Source organism: Homarus americanus, unplaced genomic scaffold, assembly GCF_018991925.1.
Source record: "Homarus americanus isolate GMGI-L3 unplaced genomic scaffold, GMGI_Hamer_2.0 scaffold54443, whole genome shotgun sequence".
NCBI lineage: Eukaryota > Metazoa > Arthropoda > Malacostraca > Decapoda > Nephropidae > Homarus > Homarus americanus.
In genome coordinates this window covers 5619185-5636121 of record NW_024750852.1, presented here as the reverse complement: position 1 = coordinate 5636121, position 16937 = coordinate 5619185, and the positions used below count along the sequence as shown (strand labels likewise).

The 16937-nt window shown below is 37.8% G+C and overlaps 1 protein-coding gene across 3 annotated transcripts; it reads left to right on the top strand.

The window, feature by feature from the left end:
• The first annotated feature begins 64 nt into the window (after positions 1-64).
• Positions 65-16649, top strand: LOC121854256 (syntaxin-1A-like). Of its 3 annotated transcripts, none has more exons than XM_042348796.1 (9): positions 66-395; positions 7659-7757; positions 8206-8305; positions 9681-9755; positions 10560-10739; positions 11202-11275; positions 11717-11854; positions 13756-13866; positions 16102-16649. In XM_042348796.1, the coding sequence occupies exons 1-9, from the start codon at positions 363-365 to the stop codon at positions 16180-16182; spliced, it is 891 nt and encodes a 296-aa protein (XP_042204730.1). In that variant the 5' UTR covers positions 66-362; the 3' UTR covers positions 16183-16649. The 3 variants fall into 3 exon arrangements, with proteins under 3 accessions (XP_042204729.1, XP_042204730.1, XP_042204731.1); XM_042348797.1 differs by lacking the exon at positions 13756-13866 and adding an exon at positions 12386-12496; XM_042348795.1 differs by lacking the exon at positions 16102-16649 and having other exon boundaries at positions 65-395; positions 13756-16095.
• Positions 16650-16937: the final 288 nt, after the last annotated feature.

The following is a 16937-nucleotide window of genomic DNA, read 5'->3' as shown; positions in this document are numbered from 1 at the left end:
TAGAGAGGCTGTGCAGTAGAGTTAGAGTTGGCAACAATGAGTGCCGGTGCGCACGCAGCAGGAGGGCCACTCCACTCTGGCACTATCACTCGTGTTAGGGGGAGTGACACGCTCCCACCCATCAGACTCCTCTAACTTAAAACCTTTACTACCTGACCGTCTCCCAACTAGAAACTTGTAGACTGTGGCAAGGCAATATATCTAGTCCTTATATATCATTAGTTTACCGAGTGTTTTCACGAGGATCGAGTTTCAACAAGTGTTTAGTACTGAGCATACTGTACTGCGAGTGGAATATGTGTGTCGACAATTAATACGATACTCTAGTAGGTGTCTTAAGTGAGGCTCAGAAAACCACCAAGATGATTAAGGATAGAATGGAGTCTTTGAGGGCGGTAAGTAGTGTCAAACTTTTATATGCTTATACGTACAGCTTAACGCACAGTACATACATGCGAACATACACACACACACACACACACATGCACAAAACTTCTACACACCCCATATAACGTCCATCCTCTCTCCTATACCACCATTACTCGCACTACCTCCTACAGCCGTTCTAAATGTTTATTGTAACTGCGTTCCTGTCACACACACACACACACCACACAGCAACTCAGATGATGCACATAGTGTATCACGGCTCAGGAAGAGCAAACTTACGAGTATAAATGTCATATGATAACCAGAGACCCGGGAACCACAGATACCGCCAGGGGTCGCTTTACTCCCCTAAACAAAAAGCAGATTCCTCAGTGCCTGACATCACTATCCACGAATGTTCTGTCTCATCGTCGGTGTCGTGCCTGATGGTGGGTCACTGTACTCCCTCTTCTTAGGTCTCAGCTCTATCCATCACAATAGTCTCTCCTACAACTCCACCACACTCACCATCCGTCCTTCACTCGCCTCCCACAGTAGCTCATGACCTCTATGGACATACCCAAGACAATGTTTCCTCCTTGTGATCACCGCCATCGGCTGTTTTCTTTCATCCACAGGTTCAAGAATTCTTAATAAAAAACTACGCTCTACTTCTTCGTCTTGTCGTTCAGAATATCCATCAACATTTTGGAGTCCTGTACCTCGTCGTGAGTGACCTTGAAAATCACACTGTTGTGACTGTACTTGTGGACAGGTAGTGAATGAAAACGACTTCGCTGCTCTGGAGGTGCTGTGTGTGTAGACATATTAGACAGACATACAAAACCGATTTATTTTACCAGCTAGGTAATGATAATAAAAATACTTTGGGCGAAAAAAAAAAATATATGAAAAATCATGTAGCAAACAAATCCTCACAGTGGTTGGCCGTACAGCCAAGTTTACCTTATCCTATTCGCCGCCGATGGGCCTGTGAGCCGCTTGGGCGATCGGTCACGTCTCTATTGCACACTGTAGGCAAGTTCTGGGCATGAACTGACTCCAGAATGTATAAAAACCTGCGCCAGTGTTGGTCAAGTCTGGTCTTAAATGATGTGACACTCGGTGCGTCACAACAGTCACTGGCAGATTATTCCAATAGTTCATAACTCTACCTCCTAAAATGTACAACAAGCAGCTCAACGATATGAGCGAGATAAAAGGACACGACAAAGTTTGTTGCTCAACTTAGTGTTAATCTAGGAAAGGTTTCCTGTGGTCGGTGAAGCAGGTTTATTTACTTTTTAATTTTTACTCTGTGATGGACTAGCGGGAGTTATACATGACAATGTGAACTCTGAAGGGTATTGTAAAATCCAAGGTAGGATTGCCTAGAGTGCACCATGTATAAAGGCCATGGAAATGCATAATCTAACTGTGCGGTAAGAGATTCATATACGGCCAAAACATAACGTTTCAAGTTGTAAACAGATTAAAAAATGCGAAAGGTCAGGGAATTCCACAAACCTGAGGTGGGAGGACTGAAGAAGGTGAGTGAAGTGCGTTGTGATTTGTGAAGGATTAAAAGAAAGGGGTATGATGAACTGAATTTTTATGCAAATCAACTTTGAAAATAGTATAAAAAAAGTTATGAGAATTACGGTCGGGCGTGAAAGGAAGGAAAGGAAGAAGTAAGGTATTAGTTGATAGAGGTGAATAGCTTTAGACTGTACCTTGTGCAACAGTGGTAAGGAAAGGTGTAAAGGCGGACACATGGTAAGAAGTTGTGTGGTAGTATAGTATGGAAGAACCTGAGAGTGGGAGTCTAGTCGTTTAGATGTTTACTGCTGCCTGAGAGAGACTGTTGCTGCTGTCCTTGTTCACTATTGACTGTAAGAGACTACTGGTGTTGACTGTGTCCACTGCTGACTGAAAGGGGAGTTTCTGTCACCCAAATCTGATAGATCGAAGAACCAAAATCCTGTGTCAATAACAACTTAGAACTCGGTAGTGGTGGTGAGTACTGGCGGCCAGACCTGTGTGGAGGACGACGCTGTCAGGCTGCCAACATGTGTCCAGGAAGGAAGTACAATATTTAGTGTTCGAAAATAGACTGATTGTTCGAGATAACTTACTCGTGTAAACTATGTAAAACTGGTTAGCACGAGTATTGACCTTTAAAAGGCATCCTAAATAGCAGATATGGAAAATTATGTCTAACTATTGAGATATTTTATACAGTTAATATACGTCTACACCTCCTGGTATAACTAACTCTGGATAGTAGTTCGATGACAAGCATTTATAACACTGCTGTCCTCTTCATCGACACTATGAAGGAAACTAGAAAAAAAATAAAACTTGAATCGTGTTTCTATAATTTTCAACAAGTTTTACAAGACAGATCAAAAGCGTTCAACATACACACTACGAACATAGCGATAATTATACACAGACGTAGAATAGTTATGCGACCACTTTAATAATAAATTTTGTTCATTACACATTAAGACTTGTATCAAGGAGAAGAACAGCAACACAGAACACTTCCAACACCCATGTCTTCTGCTGACAACACAATACTTCACGTTGTTGAGTTAAACAGACGTGTACTGTAGTAAGGATTAAGGATTATTTATTACTGGTCTAGATACTGTCAGATACTCCCAGAAAATATGAGACTAAAGACACACTGGGACAATACACCTGTCACAGTGAGACAATACAAGACGATACACCTGACACACTGAGACAATACAAGACGATACACCTGACACACTGAGACAATACAAGACGATACACCTGACCTGACACTGAGACAATACAAGACGACACACCTGACACACTGAGACAATACAAGACGATACACCTGACACACTGAGACAATACAAGACGACACACCTGACACACTGAGACAATACAAGACGATACACCTGACACACTGAGACAATACAAGACGACACACCTGACACTGAGACAATACAAGACGACACACCTGACACACTGAGACAATACAAGACGACACACCTGACACTGAGACAATACAAGACGACACACCTGACACTGAGACAATACAAGACGACACACCTGACACTGAGACAATACAAGACGATTCACCGGACGACCATAGGCGGTATCGATCCCCCTTACAACATGATCCACCGCCTGTCATTTCTCCCACGATAAACAAACACGGGAAGAGGGACATGGCCCGTGACGTCACCAAATTAACACTGCGCGTCGCTTCTCGATATCAAGACATAAAAGGAATACGCCACGGAAAAGTTAACAACCCTGACACTGAAAAGCCTGGTTCCCCGTCATGGAAAATTCTGAAGCAATATATGGGAACAGATTTAAAGTATGTCCATGCAAACCCCCTAAAAGCCTTGTCAAGAAAAAACCCGAGATACAGTCATAATAAAGCCTCAAGCCTTGTCATGAAGCCGTGTTATAAAATAGCCTGAAGCCCCGTCATAAATTTTCTTTATTTATGGTGGGGTAGAAATCTGACAAACGCTATTAACCCCGTCACTGGCTGTTCGCTGTATCTGCGTCTCTCATCAACTTGCACGGTTCATACTTCGGCAGCGCAACTCGTAACCTGAAAGACAATACTCTGCAATGCACACACACACACACACACACACACACACACACACACACACACACACACACACACACCAGTTCCTTATTTTTTGTAATTTATTTAACTAATTTTTTTACTTCATATAGTTAATTTAGTAGCCGATTTATTTTTCTATCCTATCTAAGCATCTTATGTACTTCGTTATTTCTGTACTTTATACTGAAAATTCAATAACTTTTGGATATAATTTCTGTATATTATATCAATGTCTAAAAATGTACACTATCTCAAAAAAATATCTGCTACATGCAACTCGTGATGTCCTGAGGGTTGGTACGCGTGGCTCTGTGGCATACTGATCCGACTACATATGATAACCGAACATCATATTAATTACGCCGTTATAAATACACATTGCATTACTTATGTTAAGCTATAATACCAAAGTAAATACCTGTCCCTATATCTAACCATCCGTAGTGTCATAATAGTTCACAGTGTTGAGATACTTTTTTTAGCTGCCCTGTACTGTAACTTATCTGCCTAGTTCTTTTTAGTGTTTTATTTTCATTTATGCATCTCCTTCGTTATGCATATTATTGAATTATTCCTATATTTATATTTATTTTATTTAATAAGTTATTTCTGTATTTTATTTATTATATATATTAATAAATCAGTTTTTGCACTTATTTTTGCATTTTATTAGTTATTTTCTCTTCTTTATTTTTCTTTAGTTACCGTATACTGTATATGTATCTTATTTTTCTTTAGTTATTTATGTCTTATTTATTTCTTCATTACGCATTTGTACGCTCGTTAAAAAGTTATCAGCGTCCGGATGTACAGTAGTGATATAAGCTAGCACCAAGGCGGCCTGTTTCATCAGTAGAGTAAACAGCCCTAATGAAGCATCGTTACCCATCGATAAACTTCCAACTACCACCATTAACTTCCAACTACCACCATTATCTCATTACCACCGTTAACTTCCAACTAACACCATTAACTTCCAACTACCACCATTATCTCCTCATTACCACCGTTAACTTCCAACTTCCACCGTTAACTTCAACCATCAACTTCCAACTAACACCATCAACTTCCAACTAACACCATTAACTTCCAACTAACACCATTAACTTCCAACTACCACCATTATCTCATTACCACCAATAACTTTCAACTACCACCATTATCTCCTCACTACCACCGTTAACTTCCACCATTAACTTCCAACTAACACCATCAACTTCCAACTAACACCATTAACTTCCAACTATCACCATTAACTTCCAACTACCACCATTATCTCCTCACTACCACCGTTAACTTCCAACTACCACCAATATCTCTTAACTACCACCACTCCTCCCCCACCACCTCTCATGACGTCACACAACACTAGCCCGAGTATTTTTCATCAGCGAATTTCTTAAGATAATAAATAAAATAAAATATATGGGAGCGGATTTTACCCTCAAACTACGTAAAGAAAATAATATCAGATTACTGTTTATTTTATGTAAAGTATCGGCCATAATAGTAAAGAAAAACGACAATAGATTTATATTCGACACTACTGACGGCATAGTCTTACATTATTACTATATCTACATTATTTCTATCCTCCTTATCCTCTTTTCTTTTTGTTATTCTTCTATTTGCTATTACGAATAATTCTTCTTCATATTTCTATTAGTTATATTTTTTTATTGTTATTACTTGTATGATGAAGACATTTTATCACCATTAATTTTTCACAGGTGTTCTGTAGGTGTATTTTATTGCGTTTTATTAATATTACTATCGCTGTTGTTGTTGCCATTAGCTCAGCTGGCATAATTAATATCACTAAAATTGATATTATTATCATTAACCCAGTTGACCTATTTATTATTAATATTATTATTATTATTATTGAGAACTTATTAATAATATTAGATAATTCAACAGCGGCAAGACAGATGACTCGCTCTAAAAAGTATCTTTACGGATGGTGGGTCCAATGACTTCCAAAATGAACACCACGACTTCTGCTGTCTCGGTTGGGTTGTGAAAATCCTTAGATACTTTTTTGGAGCGAGTTACATCAACAGTAGACCTCAAGCTGACATTCCCTATATACCTTGAAGCTTACGACGTGAAGGAGTAAAAACAAAAGAGTAATATTAAGGAAAGATTAACAACTACATGTCACTGATAACTTTTGGTGGTGTTGCACAAGTTTGGTTAATCCTGGGAGAGATAATTAATTCCCGGTGAGTTTAAGCGAGGAAGGTGTGAAGAGAGACAAAGAATAACACACAGGCGAACCAAGAGAAGCAGACTGTAAGATGAGTGTTTATGTGATCAGTGTCTAAACATTTACAAAAGCCTCTTCCAAGGTCAATTCTGCTGTTGTGCGAAAATACTGACACGAAAACTCACAAATTATGCACTGATAATACTATGACTCATCAAAACAAACATCCGCAAACATGAGCTAGTTTTAAAGGTCAGATCATTAAACATATGAGTCATAATGTATTAATGTTTATACAAATATATGAATAAAGGACTTATAAGAATATCAGTTGAACAATAGAATTGGCAGCTGTTGATGTTATTAATGTATTACTACGTTTTAAAACAACTAAGATGTTATCAGATTATGGAAGTACAAAAAAAAATAGGCAGTGTTATTAATGATGTTATAAGGTAAAGGTATAACTACGCTGTAAAACAACTGGTCATTACGGGCGTGTTCTGGGTAAGAAATACAGTACACCAGGATGGGGAGGAGAGAGCCTTGGGTCACTGATAAGAACGTCTGGGTTCCCCTGCTGAAAGGGATTGCAATAGTACTGTAGTTTCCGTTAAGATAACAAGTGCCTAATTAAACACGTTGCGTCTTATTACTACTGTATATGAACTGTGTGTGTGAAGGTGTGTTAGTACTATGAAGTAATACTCCAAATTGCTTTATAATGTGGCTAACGATAATTATTCCTGAAAGTTTTATTATCATCACAAAAATATCCAAATACAGTTAGTAGACGAGCCAATGGTGACAAACCAGCCTTATCTTAGGTGGCAGAGTATCAGGGCAGACTAGCTCGTGTCTGTTTGGTGGTAATAATGTGATTCAATAATGGTGTATTTGGCAGTCGTTATGTGCACCATACCGCGAATCTACATACAAAAACTGGGTAATCTGTATAATAATGAAATTTATATTTTCGTGAAGTTATGTACGGTATCGATATGTCATTCGCAGACACAAGGTCAACCTCCAGATTTCCCACGTAGATGACTCACGAGGTGGCACCATCATGTGAGTCACTGATAATTAATTTCTCATAATATAGTTATATGATACATTGATGTTTTTATTGCTGGGACGATAAATTTTCCTAGGAATGCGTGTTATAGGGTATTAATCTTAATCACATATAGTTGGTCTACGCCTCCATAAGTGTACTATAACATGGTTGCGTTCTTGATAATAACCATGGAAAGAATTCATCACATTCTTTCATATTCTTGTGTTGGCGTTTATGAGCATTCCTTGTCCCCGCTATGAGGCTACAAGCTGCTCCGTGAGGCCTTCCTGTTGACGTTCATCGATCTTCATTGGCATCCATCATTGATTTGCATCATCTTGTATTATTTTGTGATCACCCTTGAGACTACAGCACAATGCCTCTGTATGTTGCAGGCGCGGAGGGATGACGACAGCGTAGGGCTTGGAGATATACCTGTAGTCCTCGAGGTGGAGCCTGATCACCCCTCCACCATGGATTCCTTCTTCAAAGAGGTCAGTTTTACACACACACACACACAAACAGTCTCTCTTCACTGTGGTCTTCCCCCAGTTCTCTAGCTCTCACTGGACACGGCCTTGTTTTACCAGGTGACAGTGGTCCTCAATCACTAACTGCCCAGGTGCTTCGTTACCTCCCCAAGCCTGCCTCCTCACCTCCCCAGGCGTTTATTAACTTTGTTTACTTGATGTTGCCATAACATCGATAGTAATTTGATTACTTTTTGGCTTTTGTCATTCAGCACCGGTGTTACATTGGGGAGAAAGATACGTTCGATTTCAGTAGTAGTACTAAGAATAATTGTCATTAGTAGCAGTAGAAACAAAAATATATTAGTTATAGCAGTAATAGTAATATAAATATATAAATAATAGCAGTGGCAAAAGTAACAATAGTCCTCAAGCCACACTAACAACACACCTGGTCCTCTATCTGCCCCAGGTGGAAGAGGTGAGGGAGATGATCGACAGAATTAACACCAACGTGGACAACGTCAAGAAGAAACACTGCGAGATTCTGTCATCATCCCAACCAGATGAAGGTAAGTATGAGAACAAATGTTTACGTACGAGGTCATATAATCTTACATGACTATAGATGATGATCTAGTTCCTTATATTTCCTCTTGGACAACGGAAGTAACCGGCAACTAAAACGATGTGGACTTTTACGGCCATGTGAAGTGCTAAGTACAATATCAGTAGTCCCCAACCTTTTGTAGGCGCTGAGCCACATTATCTTTGTAAACATAGTGGAGGGCGCCAAAACTTTGGATCTACATTCAAGAAAAAAAATCTCATATATACTGTGCAGTTATTTGCACCTTTACACGTCTAACTGTTACCAGTTACATACTTTTAGATTTACTCTTTTTGTAACCTACTAGGATTGGAAAGTAGAGAGTGGAATTTCCTCGCTCTCCTTGTTTAGGATCTTGATATATAACAAAGTTAACTAAGTGACTTACATGTTGAGCTCAATGTAATGGACAAATTTCGATTCATATACCTATTACTAACGCTCGCACGATGTTCACAATGACTACCGTCGGCATTTTTAGCAGTGTTCCATTACTAAAATATAGTTCTGGTTTTTCATTTCTAGCAAAACATTCAAGTTATATTTAAATTAGTCAAATTAAAATCAAAATAGACGATCTAACCAACTTCACCAGTTTACTCTTAACATTTTAACAATCTCATGCTGCTGATAAAACTCAACAGAGAATGTCGGTCACAGAGCACCTTTCATAGTCATTATCAGTACTCTGGCCAGTTATCTGTTTGCGTAATGAAACACATTCTCGGACAGTACCAACGACGACTTGATGCAACACGACAGTACGTAAACAAATATAAAGTCACTTCGGTCACTTCTTGCTGGTGTTCATTTGTTTTCTATCTTGTGTGCGTAATACCTTCTTAAATCATTATCTTGGCCTCAAACATACATTAAACACTGTGGTTAGGAAATGAAGATAAAATATAAAAAATAAAATATTAATGAGTGTAAATATGAATAAACAATGATTGATGTCGTCACTTGAATGAATATAACGTTTACAAGAAAGGAAATGTATTTGACATTTAAGACCGGGGGAAAAATGATGACATTAAAAGTACGACATTTACAATGTCACAAAAACTATTTTTAATTTCAGCGTCATATTATCAGACTGTATATTTGTAAGGTTGAGGCTAATCGCACAAACAAAACTTGACACCGTCTCTCGCGATGGTCGAGAATTTAATAATTCTGATGAAACCGAACCTCGAGCGAGACGACAGGACTACTGGTAGCCCATTTCTCGGCCACCGCGAGACAACGTCAAGAGGCTTGATCGTACAATGAGCCATGCATACTTTTACTCCTATTAGTTGTCCTTTGTTACAACTGACTATCCTACTCTGTTACAGCGGTGAAGCAGCAGCTGGATGACTTGATGGCAGATATTAAGACCACTAGCATAAAGATGAAGACGAAACTCAAAGGTAAGTCTCCCTCTCTTCGGCACTTTTACCACTAATTTAAACCCAGCTAATCAAAGCAAATAGCTAAGACATGAAAAGTTAATAAGATGAAAACTAACAACGAGTAACAAGTCAGGAAGGTGGGCCTGGATGAGACACACACCACCCTCACAGAACTTTGTTTACGGACATCCGCTTACAAGGATGACTTGCTTAATGTCCTATGTGACTAGTCAGGCCTTATCTATATTACTTTTATTATTATTATTATTATTTGTGACAACTGACAACGGTTTCTACCATTACTATCACAGTACTACTACTATGAATATTATGCATGTTATTATTATTCTTTACTACAGTTGTTAAGTTTGTTAGTTGTTAACCAGACAAATACAAATATTGACGAGACATAATTCAACTCGTATATATCTCTCGTCTCTATCCTGGGTTCGATTCCTAGCCTTGACACATTGGGTAAGGGGGGGGGGGATGTTGTCCAGTGTCACGCTACCAAACATCACAGGTTTCATCCGGGTACTCTGGTTTTCTCCTGTACTAAAACCGAACAATAAATTTCAAAACAAAGGAACAAAGAGACCCTACCGACCGAAAGGCTAATAAGCTTATAAGTTATAAAATGATAGATTAATAAAAATTGCCACTGGTTCACCCCTTAATAATTGTTTCCCTTGTTGTATGTTCTCTAACGCTCGTGTGTCTTTGTACGTGTTGTAGTTCCCTGTGTTGTACGTGTGTTTGTTGTATTTATTTTAAGCATTCATTACTTTATTCCTTTATGAACCTCGTTTTTATTATTTTCAGGGCTGGAGGAGAAGACAGAAACAGATGACCCAGAGAATCTCAGTGCCTGCCAGAGGATTAAAAAGACCCAACAAGCCACATTGAGTCGCCTCTTCGTGGAGACAATGACTGAATACAACCGAATACAGACAGACTACCGAGATCGTTGCAAGGGCAGAATACAGAGGCAGCTGAAAATTAGTAAGTGGACTGGTGACTGTATAAACTGTTACAGTCATTATGAAACTGTCAGAGTAATCTAACATGTAGACTATGGGTTGGTTGTTTAATTAATTAGATCACTTAAAGAATCGCCTCTCCCAGCTTGTCACCTGAGGATGAACCACCCTAACGTCAGGAAAGGGATGGATAACCTTTGGGTGAAATATGCTAAGGGAGTGTATCTTCAAGAGATCCCTTTCAGTATTATAATAAATCTAAATCATAAGTTTTCTGAGGTCTTGTAGGTCGTTTATTGACGATAAAGCACATACCTAATTATGTTATCGAAGTATATCATGAAATTTCTGAGCTGAATTCTAAGTTTTGGACAAGCCTCGAGTCTGTTTTTGTTATTGAAATGGAAAATCAAAGTAAATTCCCATAACTGGATATTCCTCCGCGTATCTTCCTAACTGGATATTCCTCCGTGTCTTCCTACAGCTGGGCGAGAAACCACGGACGAGGAACTTGAACAGATGTTGGAGAGTGGCAACTCCGAGATCTTCACCCAGGGGGTAAACTTACTTATGTCTGTCTGTCTCTCTCTCTCTGTCAGCGAATTCTTTTTTTCTGTTCATCTTTGGCGTTTCATAATTCTGTGTTACAAATTTTACACCTGTTGGGAGTGTCATGACTTTTCCTCAATTTTCCATGCTTTATTACGGTATTCATTCAACCAACAGCTGGCTTCCATTTCTTCAAATATTAATACAATGTGTATGTTATAAATTCATGTCTATATTCAATAACATTAAATAACTAGTCATGAATTCTCTTTGATAAACTATTGAATATTAAATTTATTAGGTAGACTGGTCTTAAATTTCCCATTGTAATATATCACAAGCAAAATCAACACACACCCCCTCACCATCGACTTATCAGCTCGAATAATATATGGTAAAAAAAATAATAATAATTATAGGAAACCAGCCTAAGCCACTGCTTACCGACAGATCATAATGGAGACGAAACAGGCGCGGCAGAGGTTAGCCGACATCGAGGCAAGACATGCAGACATCGTCAAGCTGGAGGCGTCCATTAGAGAGCTTCACGACCTCTTCATGGACATGAATTTGTTGATAGAGAGTCAGGTGAGAGGAAAATACTGAGTCTACTTTTATGACGCATTCTTAATTACGTAATTACTCTTATTAGACCACCTGAAGATAAAACACCCACAGCTTATTTCACCTGATGAAAACACCCCTAACGCTAACCGAACCTGACTTAACGTAACCTAACTTGACTTAACATAACCCCTAAAAAGCATGATCATCAAATGAAATACGCTGGGGTGTCTAATCTTCAGGTGATCCTACTGATTTTTGCAGTTACTAACCTTAGGTTCTACTAGACAGTACTGCAGTTCGAAATCATTGTCAGAGTTCAAGACTTAAGCAAATATTTTATATGTTCACGAACTGAACCTTGATAGTGTGACGTTTTTATCATTGTTAGTGTTAACCCTTGAGATCATGGACCTTTTAATCCTTGTCAGAGATTAACATTGGTGACAAACGGTGTCTTAACTCACTATCAGAGATTAACCTTGAAGAAACTGTGTTTAACTTGCTTTATCTTCTTTGCGTGCTCACCTTTACTCATGGCTGATCACACACTAGGGGGTCATGGTCGACAATATTGAGAAACAAGTCCAACAGGCCAGTGACTATGTGGAGGTGGCCACTGCTGACGTGAAGAAAGCCAGGGTGGCAAAGTCTAGTGCACGGAAGGTGGGATAATTATAATGTTTTCAGATTTTTTGTTTTATTGCAGCGAAAATGCTAATGCTATTTTCTTTTTCTTTTTTCGCTTTTATTCACCCTCTATTGTACGGCCCATCCTTAATATATCACAAACCCTTTCTGATCGTGACTCATCCCAACCACCTTCCATGTTATTTGGTCTTCCTAAATACATCACCTGTCTTAAATATGGGCTACACAATGCATACTTCCAATCTTGACCCCCCCGTGGACAACCACCCATACATCGTCCTAAATATTTGACCCATCCTTATTAACCCTCATGCAATATTTCTTACTGATAATCTGCATGGCTCCTCTCTGCATGTAATCCTTTTGCAACACAAATATCCATGGGATGTCTCTCTTACTTTCTGATCTTTTTTATGATGGGCTTGGTAACTTGTCTTATATATATGTTCTGCTTTCACTTGATGTTATGCACGTTCACTGCACTCTTGCATCTGGCATGGACCAACTGATACTTCATTATGCTCTGTATACATGTTGACTGTATGTAATGATTTCTATGATTAATTAATTGTGATTATGTTTCCTGTTACTAATGCCTTATTAATATTCTGCAACTGTTTCCCCTCTGATGTTTATTCATCTTGCAACTTTTAAAACCAAACACCTTTAACAATTGAAACTATTAAATGATCTTTACCACTGAACAACAACAATGTGTGATGACTGTCTCTCGGTGCTTGTTTCTCTGTTACCTGGGTATTAATGGCTTCCAAACACATGACTGCCGCCTCTCCCCTATATAACCTCTTGTTATCTCCTACAAACACTTGACTGCCGTGTTTCTCCCTGTATATCCTCTTGGTACCTCTTACAAAATGATTTCTTTGGTACCTCCATCCTGTTTTTCAATGATTTGTTCTGGTAATAATATTCTGTTTCCCCTGTCCGTTCCACAATCTTTGTGTGATCCCTCCATGGATTTTTTATTGTCCACTACTTGTATCCCTCATCAACCTATTTCCTTATTCCTGCAAATAACATCTGTCCATCGTGGTCAACATTTTGTAAAGTCCTCTTTTAACATGTCTTGGGTTTATTTGGTTCTTATTCTACACTGCCAACTGTCTCCTCAACCTTTTGTTATCTCTGTGTTCTGCCTCTCTGTTGTCTTGACTCCCTACCCAACCTGTCCCAACCTTCATATCCTGTGGTCCTTAATCCTATCCTGCACAATCCTCACCCCCAAACATCCCGTCCCCTGGCCACAACTACAGGGTGAAATGGTGAATAGGATTGAGAACCACGTCCAACAGGCTCAGGAATATGTCGAAGAGGCCAAAAAGGAGACTAACGAGGCCCAAAAGTACCAAGGCAAGGCCAGGCGGGTGAGTACCAGAGACACAAGCAGTAAGGTAATGGGGTCGGGGAGGCTCGTGTGGCTGGGTCGTGTTCGTGATGTGTTGGTGATGCTAGGCTTTTAGTGGTCGTCTGTTGTTGGGTCGTTTAGTCGTTGTTTATACTCGTTTCCTCGTTTTGTTGTGATGTTTTAATAATAAGAAATAGTTGATACATGTTCCGCCATATTACTCTTTGTCGTCTTAAATCTCCACTGAATCATGAATTTTTGGGAATATAAAAAATTTTCAGCGAGATCCAACCAGATGACTTACTTCTTCTAAACAGAGCTGTCCTACACATAACGTTGTTGTGTTTATAATGTATGGTTCAGTTTTATAAATAAGTGCGGGAGGAGACAGTGTAACTCGCCTGATATTTGCTTTTTCTATCCTTCTTAACACATATCCCTACATTATTTTTTTAATTGCCAACACTGCTGCTGCTGTAGTTGCTTTTATGTAGCATTTAGCTCACTGACACGAGTGCATCCTCTACAGTCTACACAATGATAGCTTGGTCGATCAGTGCTATGAAAGGCTTAAAATATTTAATTTGCCTTAATTATTTGACTATTAGCTCTTCAGCTTTTTTAAACGTGTTAATTACTGGTGGGTCGTCATCTTTATCCAAAAGTTTAACTATTATGAACAGATCACTATTTTTTATTCATTGTCGTTCTCGAGGGTAAATTACTTATCTGGTGCCACTTCATTTTTCGTGACCTCACAGGCCACTCCTAGTTTTTATTGACGTCTACAGACATATTTACTTCTTGCTGGAGTTACAACATTCACACAGACAATTTTCAATGACCTTTACTTCCTGCCAGCATTGTGTACGATACAACTGCCGCACACTTCATTCATAACCAGGTGTGAAGGCAAACGATAGACAACTGAATTAATTTAAAATATAGTCATTTAGAAATAATTTCTTTCTAAGTTGAACATACGGGAAGACATAAATATACCCTAAATAACACCCAATTTGCCTGTAAACTGAATCTTGAACATATACGACTTAATCTTTTCTAGTAAGTCATTACTCTTTCTGAGAAAACAATATTCAGCCTTGAACTCGGACCTAAGAGCAATTTCTAATTTTTTAAAATCAATTTTTAAGATTTGAACCACCACTGACGCTTCAATGTATCAACTACAGTATACCTAGAAATTATCTGATTAAATTTGAAAATAAAATACTTAGTCTGAATTACTGTTTTTGTTTTTTGTTTTCAGTCCATAAAAATAATTATTGAATCTTAATCTAATTTCACACTCACTGAAGCTGATTCCATTTCTTAATGTCTGTTAATGAATTCTTGGACTCCATTACTCCTTCCTCAAAACAAGTATACGCCTTAAAAACACATGATTAACCCCTCTAAACCTCATGTTCGACCACACCTACCACGAATGTGTTAAAACTCATCCTATTAAATACCGACTCATCTGTCTAACTAACCTTAAGTAAAGAACAGTTTTAGCACATCGTAGAATCCATGAACAAAATTGTTTTCGTTTCCCTGTAGGAACTCCATTTTCTTTTCAGCCGTTATTACTCCACAGCAGTACAGGGACGTACACAATTGAGAGTTACGAAGTAATATTTTCACTGACAATAAAAATGCAGGGTTGTTGTCCCTCAAAGATGCTTTTGGCTTTGCAATAAGAGAATACAGTAGTTGATATTTTGTAATAATAGCCTAATTGCTTTATTTGTATTTACTGTAAGCTTAACTGTATGTACTGTTGTGTCCTTGATTCAGGATTCACAAAGGTTCTTTACCTAAATTATGTCGGGAGATAAGTGAATGTATATAATAAAAGTGTTTAAACTAATTTAGTTGAGTGCATTCTAAATCTTCACTTACTACAACTGTCACCATACGAATCTTTGTTGATCTGTTCCCTGCTAAGTATAGTTCATGTCACTTATAAATTGAATCGAATTTCTATTTTGATTACAGCTCAAAAAATTAAGTGGATTTATTCTGAAATTATCTTATTTCTTAATGCAAGGTGATACTCAAGTTTTATTTTTTTTATAAATAAGAATGAATGAATCCCATAAGTAAATTCATTATTGATCCCAATATTTTTATGCTCTCTAGATATAATGGAACGTCTTATACTGTACATAGTTTTATATGCTAGGAAGAAAGTCTACCTGCCATGTTCCTCATTAAATGTGTAGTAATGTCATCTTTCTCTCTCCAACAGAAGAAAATTATCATCATCATATGCGTCATCGTTCTATTAGGAATCATTGCTCTCATTATAGGGTTATCTTTCGCAGGTTAGAGCAGGTAATTATAATACTGTACAGGGTGTAGTGAGTATAGATGCTTAGGGCCGGGTGATTTACACGTGAGAGCTCCTCAACCACAACGACATATCTTACACAAGATGAATCGCCCCGCACCACATATCAGTAGAAATTAACCGAATGTTATCTTAAAGAGCAATCACCAGAAACTTCCATGTGGATGCAATGTGGTCATGGGGGAAACTAGTGTCTGTTATTATTAACGTCTGTTCAGAACACTACGACTGTTTTTGAAGCTCGAATTCGAGTGTCTTATAACAAAATTTATCATGAAACAATTTTAGCACTAGTCAGGTAATGTCATATTAAACAAATAATTGTGATTATTGTTTAGACCATCCAATTCTATATATATATATATATATATATATATATATATATATATATATATATATATATATATATATATATATATATATATATATATATATATATATATATATATATATATATATATATATATTTCATGTAGATCCACAATGAAAACGTGGATAAGATAAATCTTGATAAAATCACACTTCTTGAATAAAGACGAAAGCTAAGGTGCTCCGTTGTTTCCCTTTTCCCGTGTGATTTTATCAAGATATATATATATATATATATATATATATATATATATATATATATATATATATATATATATATATATATATATATAAAGTTGGACCAGTACTATCTAAACTATAATAAAAAGCTTTATGTATTCATGCATATATCATAATATTCTGTG

What these genes read in the sequence shown, in the direction of transcription:
- LOC121854256 (XM_042348795.1), top strand. Translation starts at nt 363, where the DNA reads ATGATTAAGGATAGAATGGAGTCTTTGAGGGCG. An exon ending in GAATGGAGTCTTTGAGGGCG is followed by an intron (nt 396 to 7,658) that starts GTAAGTAGTGTC and finishes TGTATGTTGCAG; the next exon opens with GCGCGGAGGGATGACGACAG. An exon ending in ATTTGTTGATAGAGAGTCAG is followed by an intron (nt 11,855 to 13,755) that starts GTGAGAGGAAAA and finishes CCACAACTACAG; the next exon opens with GGTGAAATGGTGAATAGGAT.